General features: G+C 38.0%; 2 protein-coding genes across 3 annotated transcripts in view; both read right to left on the bottom strand.

Annotated features, from left to right (window-relative positions):
* The window catches only part of PAK2 (p21 (RAC1) activated kinase 2), a 96608-nt gene extending 82605 nt beyond the window's left edge, over positions 1 to 14003 (bottom strand). The window contains exons 1-2 of one of the 2 annotated variants that reach the window (XM_012780328.3): positions 13971 to 14003; positions 10791 to 10847 (exon numbers count right to left, since the gene is read on the bottom strand). The gene's annotated coding sequence lies outside the window, so the exon portion shown is untranslated. Of the gene's footprint in view, positions 1 to 7009; positions 7320 to 10790; positions 10848 to 13970 lie in introns of those variants that run through there. The other variant, XM_012780327.3, reaches the window with a different exon arrangement.
* The window catches only part of PIGX (phosphatidylinositol glycan anchor biosynthesis class X), a 34651-nt gene continuing 28146 nt past the window's right edge, over positions 9849 to 16353 (bottom strand). The window contains exons 6-8 of the mRNA XM_076000135.1: positions 15770 to 15983; positions 13971 to 14071; positions 9849 to 10847 (exon numbers count right to left, since the gene is read on the bottom strand). Of these exons, the coding sequence (XP_075856250.1) occupies positions 10704 to 10847; positions 13971 to 14071; positions 15770 to 15983 (459 nt within the window). The 3' untranslated portion in view covers positions 9849 to 10703. The remainder of the gene's footprint in view (positions 10848 to 13970; positions 14072 to 15769; positions 15984 to 16353) is intronic.

Below are 16353 nucleotides of genomic sequence, written 5' to 3'. Positions count from 1 at the left end.
GCCAATGTAACTTATTATTCTTTAATAATTTGCTCTTGAGAGCACCTGAAATTTTGTCTAAATGCTTTACCCATGTCTTATTACTCACACGTTTATTACATAACATTGTTGCTTTATTCATAAGCCTATAAATTACGAAATAATCTCAAAGTTAAAAGGAATAGGAATTTTTTAAAGCTGACATTATACTTTAAAATGTACTTTGGTGTCATGAAATAAATGTGAAACCCAAATTCTCTTGTGAGAATGTATGAAATATTTACATGAAAAATATTACCAATATGATATTCTGATCAGAAAGATGTAAGAAAGAACTCAGTAACACCAGCTGAAAATCCCCTGTATGACCCAGGCCCAGTGGCTCACACCTGTAATCCTAGCACTCTGGGAGGCCGAGGAGGAAAGATTGCTTGAGGTCAGTAGGAGTTCAAGACCAGCCTAAGCAAGAGTGAGACCCCATCTCTACTAAAAATAGAAAAAATTAGCCAGGCATGGCATGTGCCTGTAGTCCTGGAGCCCAGGAGTTTGAGGTTACTGTGAGCTAGGCCGATGGCATGGCACTAGGCACTCTGGTCACAGAGTGAGACTTTGTCTCAAAACAAACAAGCAAAAAGTAACCCATATGCATGTGTCACTTGTAACCGACACTACTGAATTCCTCCTTGCACCTCCCTCTATGATTAGTTTCAAATGACAAAAATTGAGGAATAATTCATTTCCAGATAAGTAGCTCATGCTTTCAGCATACTGCAAAGAAAGACTGTGGGTTAACATAGTAAGAGAATATATAAGAATATCTAAATCATGGTTAAGGATCAAGAAAGACTCCCAAATAAAGTTATACTCAAAAGCTGATATCTGAAAGATGAGTATGAATTAGGTAGATGACAAGTAGGGGTACAAGAGGGGCATTTATTTTCTTTTCAAATGTGATGCGTACAATCAAACCACTCGTATTTCCTCTCCCAATCCATATGTGACTAATTTTCATACCACCATCAAACTCTGAAAATATATATATATATATTTTTTGAGACAGAGTCTCGCTTTGTTGCCCAGGCTAGAGTGAGTGCCGTGGCATCAGCCTCGCTCACAGCAACCTCAAACTCCTGGGCTCAAGGGATCCTCCTGCCTCAGCCTCCCAAGTAGCTGGGACTACAGGCATGTGCCACCATGCCCGGCTAGTTTTTTCTATATATATTAGTTGGCCAATTAATTTCTTTCTATTTATAGTAGAGATGGGGTCTCGCTCTTGCTCAGGCTGGTCTCGAACTCCTGACCTCGAGCAATCCGCCCGCCTCGGCCTCCCAGAGTGCTAGGATTACAGGCGTGAGCCACCGCGCCCAGCCTGAAAATGTTTTTTTTTTACCTATATTTCTGCAGCAAATATTTTATATTTTAAAACTCTCTTACACCCACCAGGCACAAAAAGGATTAAGATTAAAACACAACAATCACAATAAGTACCAGAAGAAAATAAAGAAGAATGTTTATTAGGTCATTAAATATGAAATGTCCGATTTCGGGTCAAAAGCGTAGTTTATCATAGCTCAAAAAAGAAGCAGTACAATTAATCAAAGTATGCACCTAACCTATCGACACAGTTTTGCCTTAACAGTATCTTGTTTATGGTAACAGGAAGGAGTCTGGAGAGTGAGAGGCGATGAAATCTCCAAAGGCATTTTCCACATTTCCACAATTCATTTGAGAATTGAATATTTTTCCTTGCAAGAAGGGGTCCAAAGCCTGGAGCAAGTGGTAGTCAGTTGTGCAAGGTCTGGTGAATTGGGTGGATGACAGAGAGTTTCCAAGTCCAGCTTCTGTAGTTTGAGCAGCATTGTCTGTGTGACATGTGGTTGAGTATTGCCTTACAAAAGGATTGGCCTGTTTCTACTGACCAAATCTCAGCTGCTTAATCAGAAGCATCCTCATCATTTCATCCAACTGGTTGCAGTAGACATCTGCTGTAATTGATTGACCAGGTTTCATAAAGCTATAGTGGATAATAACAGCGTTGGACCACCAAACACACACCAGTAGCTTTTTCTGATGAACATTCGGTTTTGGACTGTGCTCTGGCACTTCATCTTCATCCAACCATTGTGCTGAAGACTTGTGATTGTCAAAAAGAATCCATTTTTCATCACATGTAACAATACAGTGTACAAATGGTTCCCCTGGATGTTGTGACAGCAAAGAAAGGCAAGCTTTGAGAGAATTTCTCTTCTGATGCTCATTTAGTCTATGCAGTACCCAACTATCCAGCTTCTTTTACCTTGCTGATTTGTTTCCAATGTTGCTGGAATAATAACATCAAACCTTGCTGCTAACTCATGCATACGTTGGGATGGATTTGCTTCCACTATAGCTTTCAGCTCATTATTATCCACTTTGGCCTCAGGTCACCCACATGGCTCTCTTTCAAGATTAAAATAACCAGAACAAAACTTACTGATGTACTGTGTGTTCCTTAGCCACATCCTTCCCAAACATTTCGTTGGTATTTCCAGCTGTCTGCACTGCATTGGTTCCACCATGGAACTCATTTTTGAAAATAACACAAATTTTTGATTTATCCATAGTTTCACAAAAATTGTTAAAAAAAAAAAAAATTGAAAAATAATCACAAGCCAAAACATGCATTTGAAAGAATGAGGATGTACCTTCACAATAAAAATAAAACAAGAATTGTCAAAGTGAAATGTCAGAAATATCAACTGTCAAACTTACTATAGAAATAGGACATTTCATACTTAATAACCCAATATTAAATGTGGAATAGGGATAGGGAGATCTTCCTAAACAGAAGGCAATTCATTTTTTTTTTTTGGAGACAGAGTCTCACTGTGTTGCCTGGGCCAGAGTGCCATGGCGTCAGCCTAGCCCACGGCAACCTCAAACTCCCAAGCTCAAGCGCTCCTACTGCCTCAGCCTCCCAAATAGCTGGGACTACAGGCATGCGCCACCATGCCCGGCTAATTTTTTCTATATATGTTTAGTTGTCCAGCTAATTTCTTTCTATTTTTAGTAGAGATGGGGTCTCGCTCTTGCTCAGGCTGGTTTCGAACTCCTGACCTCAAGTAATCCGCCTGTCTCGGCCTCCCAGAGTGCTAAGATTACAGGCGTGAGCCACCGCACTGCGCCCGGCCCTGGCAATGAATATCTATTATGTATAAAGAGCTTCCACAATTCAATAAGGAAATATAGACTGGTAAAGTCTTTTTGGAAAGCAATTTAGCATCTACCAAAATCTAAATGTACACTTAAAAATACTTCCTATGGAACTATTTATATAGATATGCATGTGCACAAAGACATACATATAAGGAAAAGCATTAAGGCTTTAGTTTTAGTTGTTCAAAACTAGGAATAACATAAATGGCCATGAATAATTAAAGTACTACCATTCAACATAATATTTCATGACTTAAAAAAAAAATACAGTGCTACTCTATGTACTGATATGGAAAACTAAATAATGATCAGATTTATTTTAAAATCAATGTATTCCTGTTCTGTATGTTTATGAAAAATAAAATAAAAAAAATAAAAAAAATAAAATCAATGTAAAAACTATAAAATACACAATTAAGTACTTATTTCTAATTCAATGAATAAAACTATTAATAGTGAGTAGATGCCACGAAGGAATGGGACTAGCAAGTAAGAAACGAGTACTTTTCACTTTTTACACTAATTTTTTTTTTGGAGACAAGTTCTTATGCTGTTGCCCAGGCTGGAGTATAGTGGCATGATGATAGCTCACTGCAGCCTCTAATTCCTGGGCTCAAGGGAATTCCTGCCACCTTAGTCTCCTCAGTAGCTAGGACTTTATAGGCCATGTACCACATCACCTGACTAATCTAAAAAATTTTTTAGAGACAGGGGTCTCACTATGTTGCCCAGGATGGTCTTGAACTCCTGGCCTCAAGAGATCCTCCCACTTCAGCCTCCCAAAGCCCTAGGATTACAGGTACAAGCCAACCACACCTGGCTCTAAGTATTTAATGAACTTATTTGAACCTTTTACAATAAGCATGACTGCTTTTAGAATTTAATTTCCCAAAATAAGGGGAAAAAACCCCACCCTTCCAGTCTGTTATGATGGCTATCTCGGCTGGCTGAAAGGTGATTTTTGTCTTAATAGTTTTCTCTACTTTCCAAATTTTCTATGATGAATATGCATACTTCTTAAATCTGAGAACCTGTATTCCAAAAATCTGTATTTTATTTCAGTAGTTAAAGTACTTTATTTTTTTCTCCTGAAAAATTCCATGGCAGACTATTAACTAATGTTTATTAAGCATTGCACTTGCTAAGTACTTTAGCTGCATTCTCTCTCATTTGATTTAAACAGCCTTACATAATTAGTATTATTGTTATTATTATCCCTATCTTACAGATGAGAAAACCTAGTCTTGAAAAGTCTTGTATCTTCCCCAGGGTAAAGGAGAAAAGCCAGAAATCAAACCCAGGACTCCAACTCCTAACCATCTGAGATACATGGAATAAGTACTATCGTACCTCAGAGATAACAGGCTAGACTTCTGAAAATCTGAATGCATTTTCAGACTGACTACTTTTAACCAGGTTGATAATCCTAAGTAAAAAGTAATAAAACTCAATTCTCATCACAGCAGAAAACAAGCAGTATTTCTTGAGGGCAATGGGGGGGCTATTTTATCCTTTACTTTTTTGTTGGGACAAGGCACAAGAAGGATAAAGGAAGAACTCTGAGGCACAATTTTCAAGTAACTTAACACGTTCCCTCTAATTACTCTGAAAATAGTTAACCCTCTAATAACTGGAAGGGCTTATGAGAACAAAGGGATCAAAACCCTGAAGACAACCCAGTTTCAAGTTTTAATCAAAAGAAAATTGAGAAAGACAAAAGAAATGTTATACTCAAATATTATTATAATAACCAATACTGATAGATTGAAGATACAAATAATTTAACAGTAGCTACTATAATTTAAAGTTTATCTTTAGCAACCTGAACAAGTTCTAAGTTCTCTCTTTTAAAAAGTATAATTTAAAAGAAATACAAACTGTTAACCACATTTACCTGGAAACCTGCCTATATCATAAAGATCAGAGAACCATAGGAACCCCTATTCATTTGTTTAGTAGATATATGTCAACTACAAATTTAGGTTACTTCATGAATTTGGGTTTCAGGGTTAGTATTAAATATCACTAAGTCCAGGAGAATAACTTTCTCTCTGAAAGATAGCAAACCATGAATCAAGCCCCTAAGAGATGTGAACTACCCAGGAACTCTTCCTTAATAAAAATATCTGCTTACTGAAAAACAGGCAGAGAAGCTGACATGGACAGACCAATGTTCATACTCCAGCATTTCTACACCTTAATCCCCAAGAGCAATAAGATATCCATTAAGTTAAGGACAATTGATACTACCAAATGATAGTATTGAAGCTGACTATGAAGCCATTTTTTTTTTAGAGCCTGCAGGAGAGAAAGGTAACAAAAAACTATTTAGTGAAAACACAAAATACATCGAATTAGGTCAACCTCCTTCACCAAAATCTAACAGTTGATTTAAGACCTACATATACTATAGGTAAAAAACATGAAGTTCATTTCTCATAATGTAAATGTAAATCAGTGTTCTTTGCTAAATAACAGCTAAATTTAAAAGCTGAAGATAACAAAGTGAAAGAGTTGCCTTAAATCAGTATCTCTAACAGAACATGAAAAAGATCTTCCATATCTATATATACATATATATGAACAAGATGTGTTTTACAAATGCCACAGAGCTTCTGGCAAAGTTGACAAGTTTTAACCTGCTTTAAAAATTACTATTCACTGCCTTCATCCCAATCTAACTTTACTGAATGTTATTCTTTTGGACAACTCTACAAAAACAAAACCCCTAGAGCAAATTCTTCTACATTTCAATATCCTGCCTACTTACAAGAGCGGAAGAGTCAAACACAGCAGGGGAAAAAACGTGACGTACACAACCGTGATCCAAAACACCGCTCTTCGTAATCTAATTTTAGGCCTAACCATTTTGTCTCTTTCTAAAGGTTAAAAAAGAAAAGTAAGAAACTACAGATAACTTGTGAAGTAGTACTGAGATAATATCAATGGGAGTTGGTTATTTATCAAGGGAGAAACAAATCACACTCACACTGTCCAGAGAATATTCCCATTAAAATTTCGATACAAGGATGGGCACAACCTCACACCAACTGACAATGACAATTACTCTGCACACCTCGGTTCCTGGATGACTTTACCTTTAAAAAATGTCAAAAAGTTGAGTCCACCGACGAGTCTGTGGCAACGTTTTGTGTGTATGTTTCAAAGAAAGCCAAACATGGTGAAAAACCAACCTTAAGTTCCCCTAAGTTACCTAAAGAAGCAAATATCCACCTCCTGGCTGAAGATCAAACAAGAACTACGAGAAGGTCTGAAGTTAGTTCTGTTCTTAAGCGGTGGCCCTCAACTCCCCGGAAAACTATACGTTTCTACTAATGCGGAATACGGAAAAGAGGTTACAGACTGGAGTTCAGAAAAGAGTTAAAGGTACTCGAGACTGGGGTGAACAGAAAGCTAGCTAGGAGAGGCTGAGAATCAGCGAAAGCAAAAATCAAGAAACGAAATCTAAGAGGTTTGGTCCGGCATTAAAGCAAACGGAGAAAAGCAAGAGGTTGAAACGCGAGGGAAGGGAAGACAGAGCGCACAGCCGGTGGCGCGGCACAGTTCAGGGCAGGGCTGGGTCCAGGAAGAGTTAGACCTCACCAGTCCAGCAAGCTTCCCATTTCGGGCTAAAGCCGGAGAAGAAAACAGCCCTAGGGAGCAGACAATGAGCCACCGCCCCAGGAGCCGCGGCTCCAAGCGCGCAGGTGGCGGCTTCCCGGCCCTGCGCCGAGTAGGTCGGCTGTTCCGGGCCGCTCCCGCCGGGCCAGGCCTCGGAGGAAAGAGGAAGGAGACGGCCCGCGTCCCGGACGAGCGGGCCTGTGATCATACTTACCCTAGACGAGGAAAGGTCCCCGCCCCAGCGAGGCGCCTGCGTCCGAGCTCCCGGCGGGCTGCGGAGCCGCCCCGGGCTAGCGCGCGGCGCAGGGAGGAGACGGGAGGGAAGGGGAAACGGGGCGGGAAGAGGAACCGCGCTGGAGCGCAGCCGCTGCTACCGCTAGGCCCAGCGGCAGCGGAGCCCTGCGGCCGCCAGGGAGGGGAAGGCAGGGAGCCTTCGGCAATGGCGACGGCCCGGCCGGAGGGGAAGCGGAACAACCGCCGCCGCTGCGCGTGGCCACAACCCTGGGGGAGGGCGACGGCGTGGAGCGGGCGGGGGCGGGGCCAGAACACCGCCCCTCCCCGCCCCAAGCCTGGAGCTCTCCGGGGCGGAGACGAGCACCTCTTCCCAATGGGCGGACTCGCGCACGGCCTGCTGGGAGTTGTAGTTAGTGGTGGGCACTGCTTTTCTTGGGTAGTCTTTGTATTGAGGACAGCCAGTTCCTCATATAATGCAGCATTGTCTCCAGTCAGGTTTTTGCAAACGAAAGATGCTGAGCGATGGCTGTTGTTATACATATCTGCTCCAGGACATTTGTTTCTGGAAATTCATCTATTATCCATTTCGCTTTTTACCTACAAAACTCTTACCATAATTTTGCTAAATTAAGTTCTCCTTGTAAATTAAGGCCTCCCTGTTTTAGCCACAGAGTTCATCAATGCATTCACTTATCTACAAATATTTGAGTGTCCAATATGTACCAAACACTTTTAGGTATCAGGGATACAAGGATGAACACAATTCACCTAGCCTTTGTAAAGCTTACAAATATGAAAACACATGATTTAAGTAGCGCTATGTGGTATCAGGAAAAAAACTGGGCAAGAGTACTTTTGGATAGAGTGGCCAGAGAAGGCCCCTTTAAGGAGGTAACATTTAAGCTAAGAATAGAAAAAAAGAGACTACAATGAGAAACATCCAGGAGAAAGCATTATAGGCAGGAAGAGGAAAAAAGGAGCTTGCTATGGTTAGTTAATAAGAAGGCCTGTGTAGCTGGGGCTTAGTGCAAGAAGGGAGTAACATAAGAAAACACTAGAGCAGACAAGATTCAGTCATGAAGGATCTTGAAATACTATGGTAAGAAAACTGCACTTTCTTTCTTTTTTTTTTGAGACAGAGTCTCACTTTCTTGCCCAAGCTAGAGTGAGTGCCATGGCATCAGCCTGGCTCACAGCAACCTCAATCTCCTGGGCTCAGCAATCCTACTGCCTCAGCCTCCCAAGTAAGTAGCTGAGACTACAGGCATGCACCACCATGCCTGGCTAATTTTTTGTATATATATTTTTTAGTTTGTCAATTAATTTCTTTCTATTTTTGGTAGAGATGGGGTCTCGCTCAGGCTGGTTTTGAACTCCTGACCTTGAGCGATCCTTCCGCCTCTGCCTCCCAGAGTGCTAGGATTACAGGTGTGAGCCACCGTGCCTGGCCTGCACTTTATTTCAAGAAGCCATTAAAGCAGTTTAAGCAGGGAAGTGATGTTACATGGTTTACACTTTGCTATGTGGAGTATGGAGTACAGAAATGCAAGAACAGAATGGAAATAAACTAGAGAGGTAGTAATCATGATGGATACTAGGGAGATAGCAGTGGAAATAAAGAGTTGGCCATATTGTGCTTATCTTTGGATATAGAGCAAAAACTCAATTGATATGGAGGGTATAGTAGAGAAAGGAATGAAGAAGCAATATGGCACATTATTAATCTGAAAAATGCTCCCATTATTAAACACATGTAAACACTGGATAGTTGGGCACAGTGGCTTACACCTGTAATCTCAGTGCTCTGTGAGGCCGAGGCAAGAGGATCGCCTGAGCTCAGGAGTTAGAGACCAGCCCAAGCAAGAGTGAGACCCTATCTCTACTAAAAAATAAAAAAGATTAGCCAGGCATGGTAGTGCATGCCTGTAGACCCAGCTACTCAGGAGGCTGAGACAGGAAGATTGCTTGAGCCCAGGAGTTTAAGGTTGCAGTGAGCTATGATGATGCTACTGCACTCTAGCCCACACAACAGAGATAGACCATATCTCAAAAAACAAAACAAAACAAAAAAAAACCCCACTGGATAAAATAGGACATCCTTTCAAAGGCATAACTAAGCTTGCGAGCACAAAAAGAGAATACCTCTGGTAGTCTTCCAAACTCCACCATCAACCCAAAGAAGCAGCAGAAAACAAGAGTGGCAAGCAGGGCAATGAAGCCATAATTGCATTGAGGGTACCTACTTATCTCAGAAATCTCTAGGCTTTTAATGGCTGCACAGGAGAGAGGAGACTGAAGATAAGGCCTTGGGCCTATAAAAGAAGTTGGGACTGTGATCCTGCATAGAACAGGAAACTCAAATGGCTATACATTCTCAACACTAGGAAAAAACATCCTCTGGAGTAGCCCAGGGAGACATACAGAACATTTGCCTATTCTAGCCTGACTTGGTGTGGAGGGTAAAAGAATTTCCCTTTAGAATTAGAACCTAATTATTAATTATTCTAATTAATAATTAGAATTAATAACCACAAATTTTCCCTCAGAAGGGTTTGAAAGTTCAAATTTGTCAAGGAAGCGGTTCTACTTTCTTGGTGGTACTTGGGGGCCTGGAAGAAACAAATACAAATCCTCACTGCACAGGTGCACCCTTAACCCAGGTCTCAAAGGATTACACAGATAAGCAGAATTCCCAAAGCCCAACATGAGCACTCAAAATATAATTATAATACATTACCTGAGGAAATAAGGCACCATGAGTGAGTCAACAGAAACTATAAAGAAAATAATGGAGCCCATATGGACTTTAAATATTGGAATTACTGGTTACAGAAAATACATTTATTTAAATGATTAAAGAAGACAGGAGCTAGAAAATAAGATATTATTTTTTTTAATGACCAAGACTGAGCATAGTGGCTCATGCCTATAATCCCAGTACTTTGGGAGGCTGAGGCAGGAGGATCCTGTTAGGCCAGGAGTTCAAGACCAGGCTGAGCGAGACCCCATCTCTACAAAAAACAGAAAAAGTAGCTGGGTGCCTACAGTCCTAGCTATTTGGGAGGCTGAGGTGGAAGGATCACTTGAGCCCAGGAGTTTGAGGCTGCAGTAAGCTATGATCTTGCCACTGCACCCTAGCCTGGGTTTTAAAATGGAATAATCAATTTTCATATTAATAATTTCCTAGCTGTTCTACTTTAATGATTTTCTTTGAAACTCTGGAAAAGTAGCTTTAATATTCTTATGAAATTTACATTTAAATAAAATTGATCTTCATCCAAATTATTTTATTCTTATTTATAATGGTGGTTTCAATTTTTAGCTTAAATTGAAAGCTTTCTATTCACAAAATAGGAATAATTTGTTTCCCAGTAAATAAAGAACTCATTTTTCTATCCCAAATGAAGATAAAATCAACTTCTCACAAAATATATATTAATTCAACAGAATTAAGTTTCCTCTATTGCCACTTGATGCTTCAGGATTATCAAGGGTCTACGCAACAGAGCACTAAATTTTGGAATTAGCTGAGAATGATCCAAAATTTCCTCTGGTAAACATAATTTCAGCCATAAATGAAGACAAAAGTAATAAGTAAATTCTAAAAGAACACCTGTAGTCACAAATGACTAGGTCTTATTTAGATTTATAGAAAGCACTTAACTGCATAAAACTTATAGGGAAAAATGGCCATATTTGAAAACAGCTACAAGGATCAAAGTAGAACACAGGATTGTAATGAGCAGAGTTACAGAACATACTAAAGAGGTATGTATGGTCAGTCCCACTGGAACCTGTAGAGTCACATTCTTATATACCTGTGGAGAGAAAGGGATAGAGAAGTTAGAAACATTTAAAATGCATGTCATAAGGTGAGACCACTATTTCCTTGACTTTTAATGTGATAACCTTCTTTCTTTTCTTTTTTTTTTTTAGAGACAAGATCTTCCTATGTTGCCCAGGCTGGTCTTGAACTCCTGGGCTCAAGCAATCCCTCCTGTGTCAGCCTCCCCAGTAGCTAGAATTATAGGTAAAAGCAACTGCACCCAGCTCTTTCTTTTAAATATCTTTTAGCCAATGTTATGCTACATTATTTCAGCCAATGTTACACTACATTATTGTTTGAATGACTCTTTTGTATCCAATATTTCATTTAATGTTACAGAATCAAACTCAATTCCCACTGTAATTCATTAATTCTCATTTGTTCTAACTTCTCCCTTTTACATAAAGTTAAGTATATTATTATAAGAAAAGCTACATCTGAGGCCAGGCGCGGTGGCTTCATGCCTGCAATCCCAGTACTTTGGGAAGCCAAGGCAAGAGGATCCTGTTAGGCCAGGAATTCGAGACCAGCCTGGGCAACATAGTGAGAACTGGCCTCTACAAAAAATTTTAAAAATTAGCCAGAAGTGTCCTAGCTACTTAGGAGGATAAGGCAGGAGAATAGCTAGGCCAAGAGTTTGAGGTTACAGTGAGCTATGATCACACCACTGCACTCCAGCCTGGGCAATATAGCAAGCAAGACCCTGTCAAACAGGAAAAGGGAAAGAGAAAGGGAAAAGGAAAGGGAGAAAAGAAGGGGAAGGGGAATATATAAGGAGGAAAGAAAAAAGGAGAAAAGGAAAAGCTATATCCCTGAGGTCCCCAACCCCCAGTCCCCTGGATTGGTCCAGTCTGTGGCCTCTTAGGAACCAGGCCATAAAGCTGGAGATGAGTAGTGGATGGGGGGAGGGGGGATGAGCGAGTGAAGAAGTGAAGCTTCATCTGTATTTATAGCAGCTCCCCATTGCTTGCATCACCACCTGAGCTCCGCCTCCTGTCAGATCTACAGCATTAGATTCTGCATTATAGTGAGTTGTATAATTATTTCATTATATATTGCAATGCAATAATATAGAAATAAAGTGCACAATAAATGTAATGTGCTTGAATCATCCCAAAACCATCCCTGCCCCCCGCCCTGTGGAAAAATTGTCTTTCATGAAACTGGCCCCTGGTGCCAAAAAGGTTGAGGACTGCTGCTACATTCTAATGTTACCTCTGTAATCAATATAAACATTTACTTCCTCTTACTATGTTTCAAACTCGAACATAGAATTCTAAGTTGAAGCCCTAGAGGAAAAACATTAAAACAATAATAAAACTAAGTTATCCTTTTATTCCTGTTTTGCGTTCTCTCCCCAAATAGCTTTTAAAAGCTTGTTACTCACAAATTGAACCACTGAATGTGACCTTTGCCATGACTAGCAACGCAATAGTTCCCTTATGTTCAACTTAGTTTCTATTTTCTATTTGGTTTTGAAGATAAAGGGGTTCAACTAGAAACTCTGGGAAAGTTTATGGTTTAAAAATAAGTTTTAAAAACATTAAAATTTAGGTAACTTGGGAATACTTTTATTTTTGGTTTCTTACTATAAATACTTGAATTATAATGTCACACCTCAAAAAATTAAAGTTACCAACCCAACCTGTAGCAAAGTGCTTTCTGAAAAACATCTTTCAAAAACTGACACCTTCAACAAACCTGAGCATAGAACACCACCTTAGTAATTGGTCACCTATTTTTCTGGTATATGTAAAGAATAAATATAATACAAAATTAAAAAATATATTTTAAGTGCCTTATCATGACCTCTTATTTCAAGTTACTTTTAAGGAAAGCTGAATTCAAAATGTTTTAATAGGGTCATTACTTATTTTGTAGCAATGTATATTACTAATTTTCTAAGTCAAGAAATCATAAACAAACACTAAGCATACTCTTCATTCACATACAAAAATCAAGTGCAGTTCTCCAGATGTATTTTAGAGTTTGAAAAAAATTCAGGTACCATATGGCAATGGCTACATTGCATAAGATATCTGCATAGTTATCCATCTTCCAACTGTCTGTTCAAAGAAGTCCTCCAATACAAAACAGTACTTTGTAGTAAGCACTGCTGTTGTTTTAAAGTTGTTGTTTTCTGAGCTAGCAGGTAGACATCTAAGCAATCACAAGGAAATTACTTTAAATCTAAATATCCACAATAGAACATGTGAATAAATCTGCCTTATGGTCATTTAATTGACAGCTATGGTGTCTACTGGTTTAAATTTTAAATTTATTCTATTTTTGTTGCAAACTCATTTGACTCCTTATAAAAGTAAGTTGTAAAAATGATGACACAGATTGTGCTGTTCAACCAAGGAAAGCAGGCCTTAAACAGAATTAGGAACAAGGAGAAACATATACAATAAACTACACACATCAGTTAAAAGGCAGCTCATAAAAGAGGAACAAGAGATAAAAAAGAGAGAGAGAGAAAGTGATACACTGTACAAAGACTTAGCACTCTGAAGAGAGGAAAGAAGTAGACTATATAAACTGAAGTATTAAATATTAATACTATACCCAATTTAATAACTGAAAACAAGCTGGGGAGATTAAAACTACTAAAATGGCCTGAAACAGCCTACATTTATATGTAAAATAGCAATACAGCTGTCTAGAAACTTTATCATAGTTGAAATGATACTTTTGAGTTTTATGTTCCTTTTCCCATTATATGTAATATAATGAAGTTTATTTTGTTGTTCAAAAATTAATGAAAAGCTCTAAATAAAAATAAAATTGTATTGATAAAGGAAAACTAGATGAACATGATACTGTTTTCCTTTGCCATTTCATACCTTTAAAAAGCATATCAGCTATATTTATGCTCTGGACCAATGAGGCATAGGACTAACCCTAAATCTCCAGCCCCAAAATTAAGTAATTCTGTGATTTTACCCAAATAAGGAAATACTGTTATCATCAGAAGCAAAGAAACATTAAAAACAAACAAAAAACAACTTTATATGTTAGAATATAAATGCTAATCCATTAAATGTGGCAAAAACATAGAAGGAGTTTTAAATGAGGCAGCATGATCTAAATGCAACATAAAATATTAGCTTACTGATTTATACTTCATATTGTTCCACTGGCAGATATCCCTATTCTTCAAAGCACAAGGAGCTGCCACTTCTGACTGTGCCCAGCATTTCAAAATTGGGAACTCTGAAAAAAGTGATAGAAAATGATGTTAGAAAACCTTTATTAGGACTCAAATCTAGGCTTCTATTAAATCTCAATAGGAGTCTTTTATGTTAGGATAAAAATATTCAAATATTTTAATATATTACATACATCATTTGGACCCATCTATCACATACTGTTATTTTAGCATCCTTTTTTAGTATATGCCTAAGAATTATAAAATTATAAAGGTTTTGCAGAAGTTGAACACAACTTCTTAACAAATCCCAGTATATTCAAATTAGGGGCTACTCTTCTAAAAATTTAATGTAAACTTTTTTGTGACATATAATATACATTCAGAAAAGTGAAAGACATCAATAAATTTCCATATGAAACAAACCCATAGAAGAGCATTCAAATAAAAAAACAGAACGATACCAAAACCCCTGATGTGCTCTCAGGTGGGTACCATTAATAGAAACAGAAAACTAGGTTGGATGAGCAAAGCTAATATAGCTAAACACTTTTTAGTTTTCTCATCATGGTGCTTGCTTCAGCAGCACATATACTAAAATTTTCTCATCATGAAAGGTACGATGGTAGCAAATGTACCAGTAAAAACTTCCCATCTCCAGGTTTTAGTAACAGTGCTACTAACTTTTATAAATATTCTAAGTCAGCCCAAATTTGGAGACAGAAAGAACCAAAATCTGAAAGGGGCTGTTTTTTGGGTTTTTTTGTATAATTTATTTCAGAGTTCTACTTGATGAAAGGGGCTTCTTAAACTAAAGAAAAAGTCTTGATTCTGAGAAGACTGCAAGGCAAAAATATAGTTTTTTTATATTTACCCCAATCCCCACATAAAAAGAGAAAGAACAATTATACAGCAAAACCAAAAACTCATAATAGATAAAATTTGCTATAACATCAGTGATAAAGTATCCACTCAAACACCAAAATACATGCAAATGGAAACAAAACGCCAAAACCACAAGTCCTGCAATACCAGAATGAAGAAGCAGCAGCAAAGGGGCAATGTAAATCAATGTTACAAAAAAAAAGCACATATTATATGACTACTTATATGACTACTGATAAAAGAACATAGCACCACCTATAGTCTTGTCAAAGGAATCAAACCTGAGTCTGATCATACCTCTGCAGTCAGCTGCCAATTTCAAGAAAATAAAGAAGTCAGAGGAACATGATCAACTGCATTGCATCATTAGTACAATCAGCAAAACCCCAACTATGAGAAACTCTACTTTCAATAGATTAGTTTTGAAGAAAGGAAAGAGATAGAGGGAAATCTGTAAATTAAAAGACTTAATGGAAATAACAGATTTTTATAAATGGAAAAGACTAAGGTAAAATATTTAAGAATGTCCATCTTTAACAAAAGTATAAAGAAACAAGGAAGTTATTAAAAGCCAGTATAGTGAATTAGTCTTAGAGGGAAGAAGGTGGTTGATTGGGACAGAATCCATGAAGTTGCTGCTAGAGTAGCTGGTAAAGTTCTATTTTTTTACCTTGGTGGTAGTTACAAAGGTATTTGCCTTATAATAATTCACTGAACTATGTATTTGTATAGTTTTTCTATATCTGTGCTTTATTTTACAATCAAAAAGTTAAAAAGAAAAAAGTAACATGCTTTTGCCATCCTTGTACTAAACTGCAGAATTGCCACCATACCTTTATTCTTATTTTCAACTCTCAGAAAAGACTTGTAACCCTCACCTTGGTCACAATACATCAACAAATCTGGGTTATTGACTATGACAAAGGTTTCTCCATCTTTACTATGTGGCCGATGATAGCGGTAGTGCACAGGCAAAAAGGCTTGGAAACAATCAATGCACTGTGAATCTTGTCTAGCATAAATGAGAACTTCAGTTTCCTTGGACAAATAATTAGGAGCTTCTATATTAAAATTTTCTGAAACCATCACTGCCTGTCAAAAAGAAAACAAATATTAATTTAAAAAAAGAAATGAATGAGGAAGATTAAAAAAACAAAACTAAAACCAGAAGACTGCTATACAGATACACCAAATTTACCTTCCTTATAAACAATCTCCATTCCCCTTCCATCCTCAATTTTAAAGTAGAAAACATAGGATCTCACCTGTATTTAATAAAAATTTGCTTACTAAAAAAAAACTAGGGAAATTATACTCTGGGGTGCTAAATTTCCCGATAATAAAAATTATTTCTGAGAAATTTCCTTATTAGTCTCTGTTTAAGTGACAAGAAAGGTACCAATACATTTTTTTGTGAATAAATATAGCATTATTCAGTAAGTATGAAAACTATTATGACAAA

This window comes from Microcebus murinus, chromosome 1, assembly GCF_040939455.1.
Source record: "Microcebus murinus isolate Inina chromosome 1, M.murinus_Inina_mat1.0, whole genome shotgun sequence".
Lineage (NCBI taxonomy): Eukaryota > Metazoa > Chordata > Mammalia > Primates > Cheirogaleidae > Microcebus > Microcebus murinus.
Note: the sequence above shows the minus strand (reverse complement) of the source record. Positions and strands in the feature narration are given on the sequence as shown.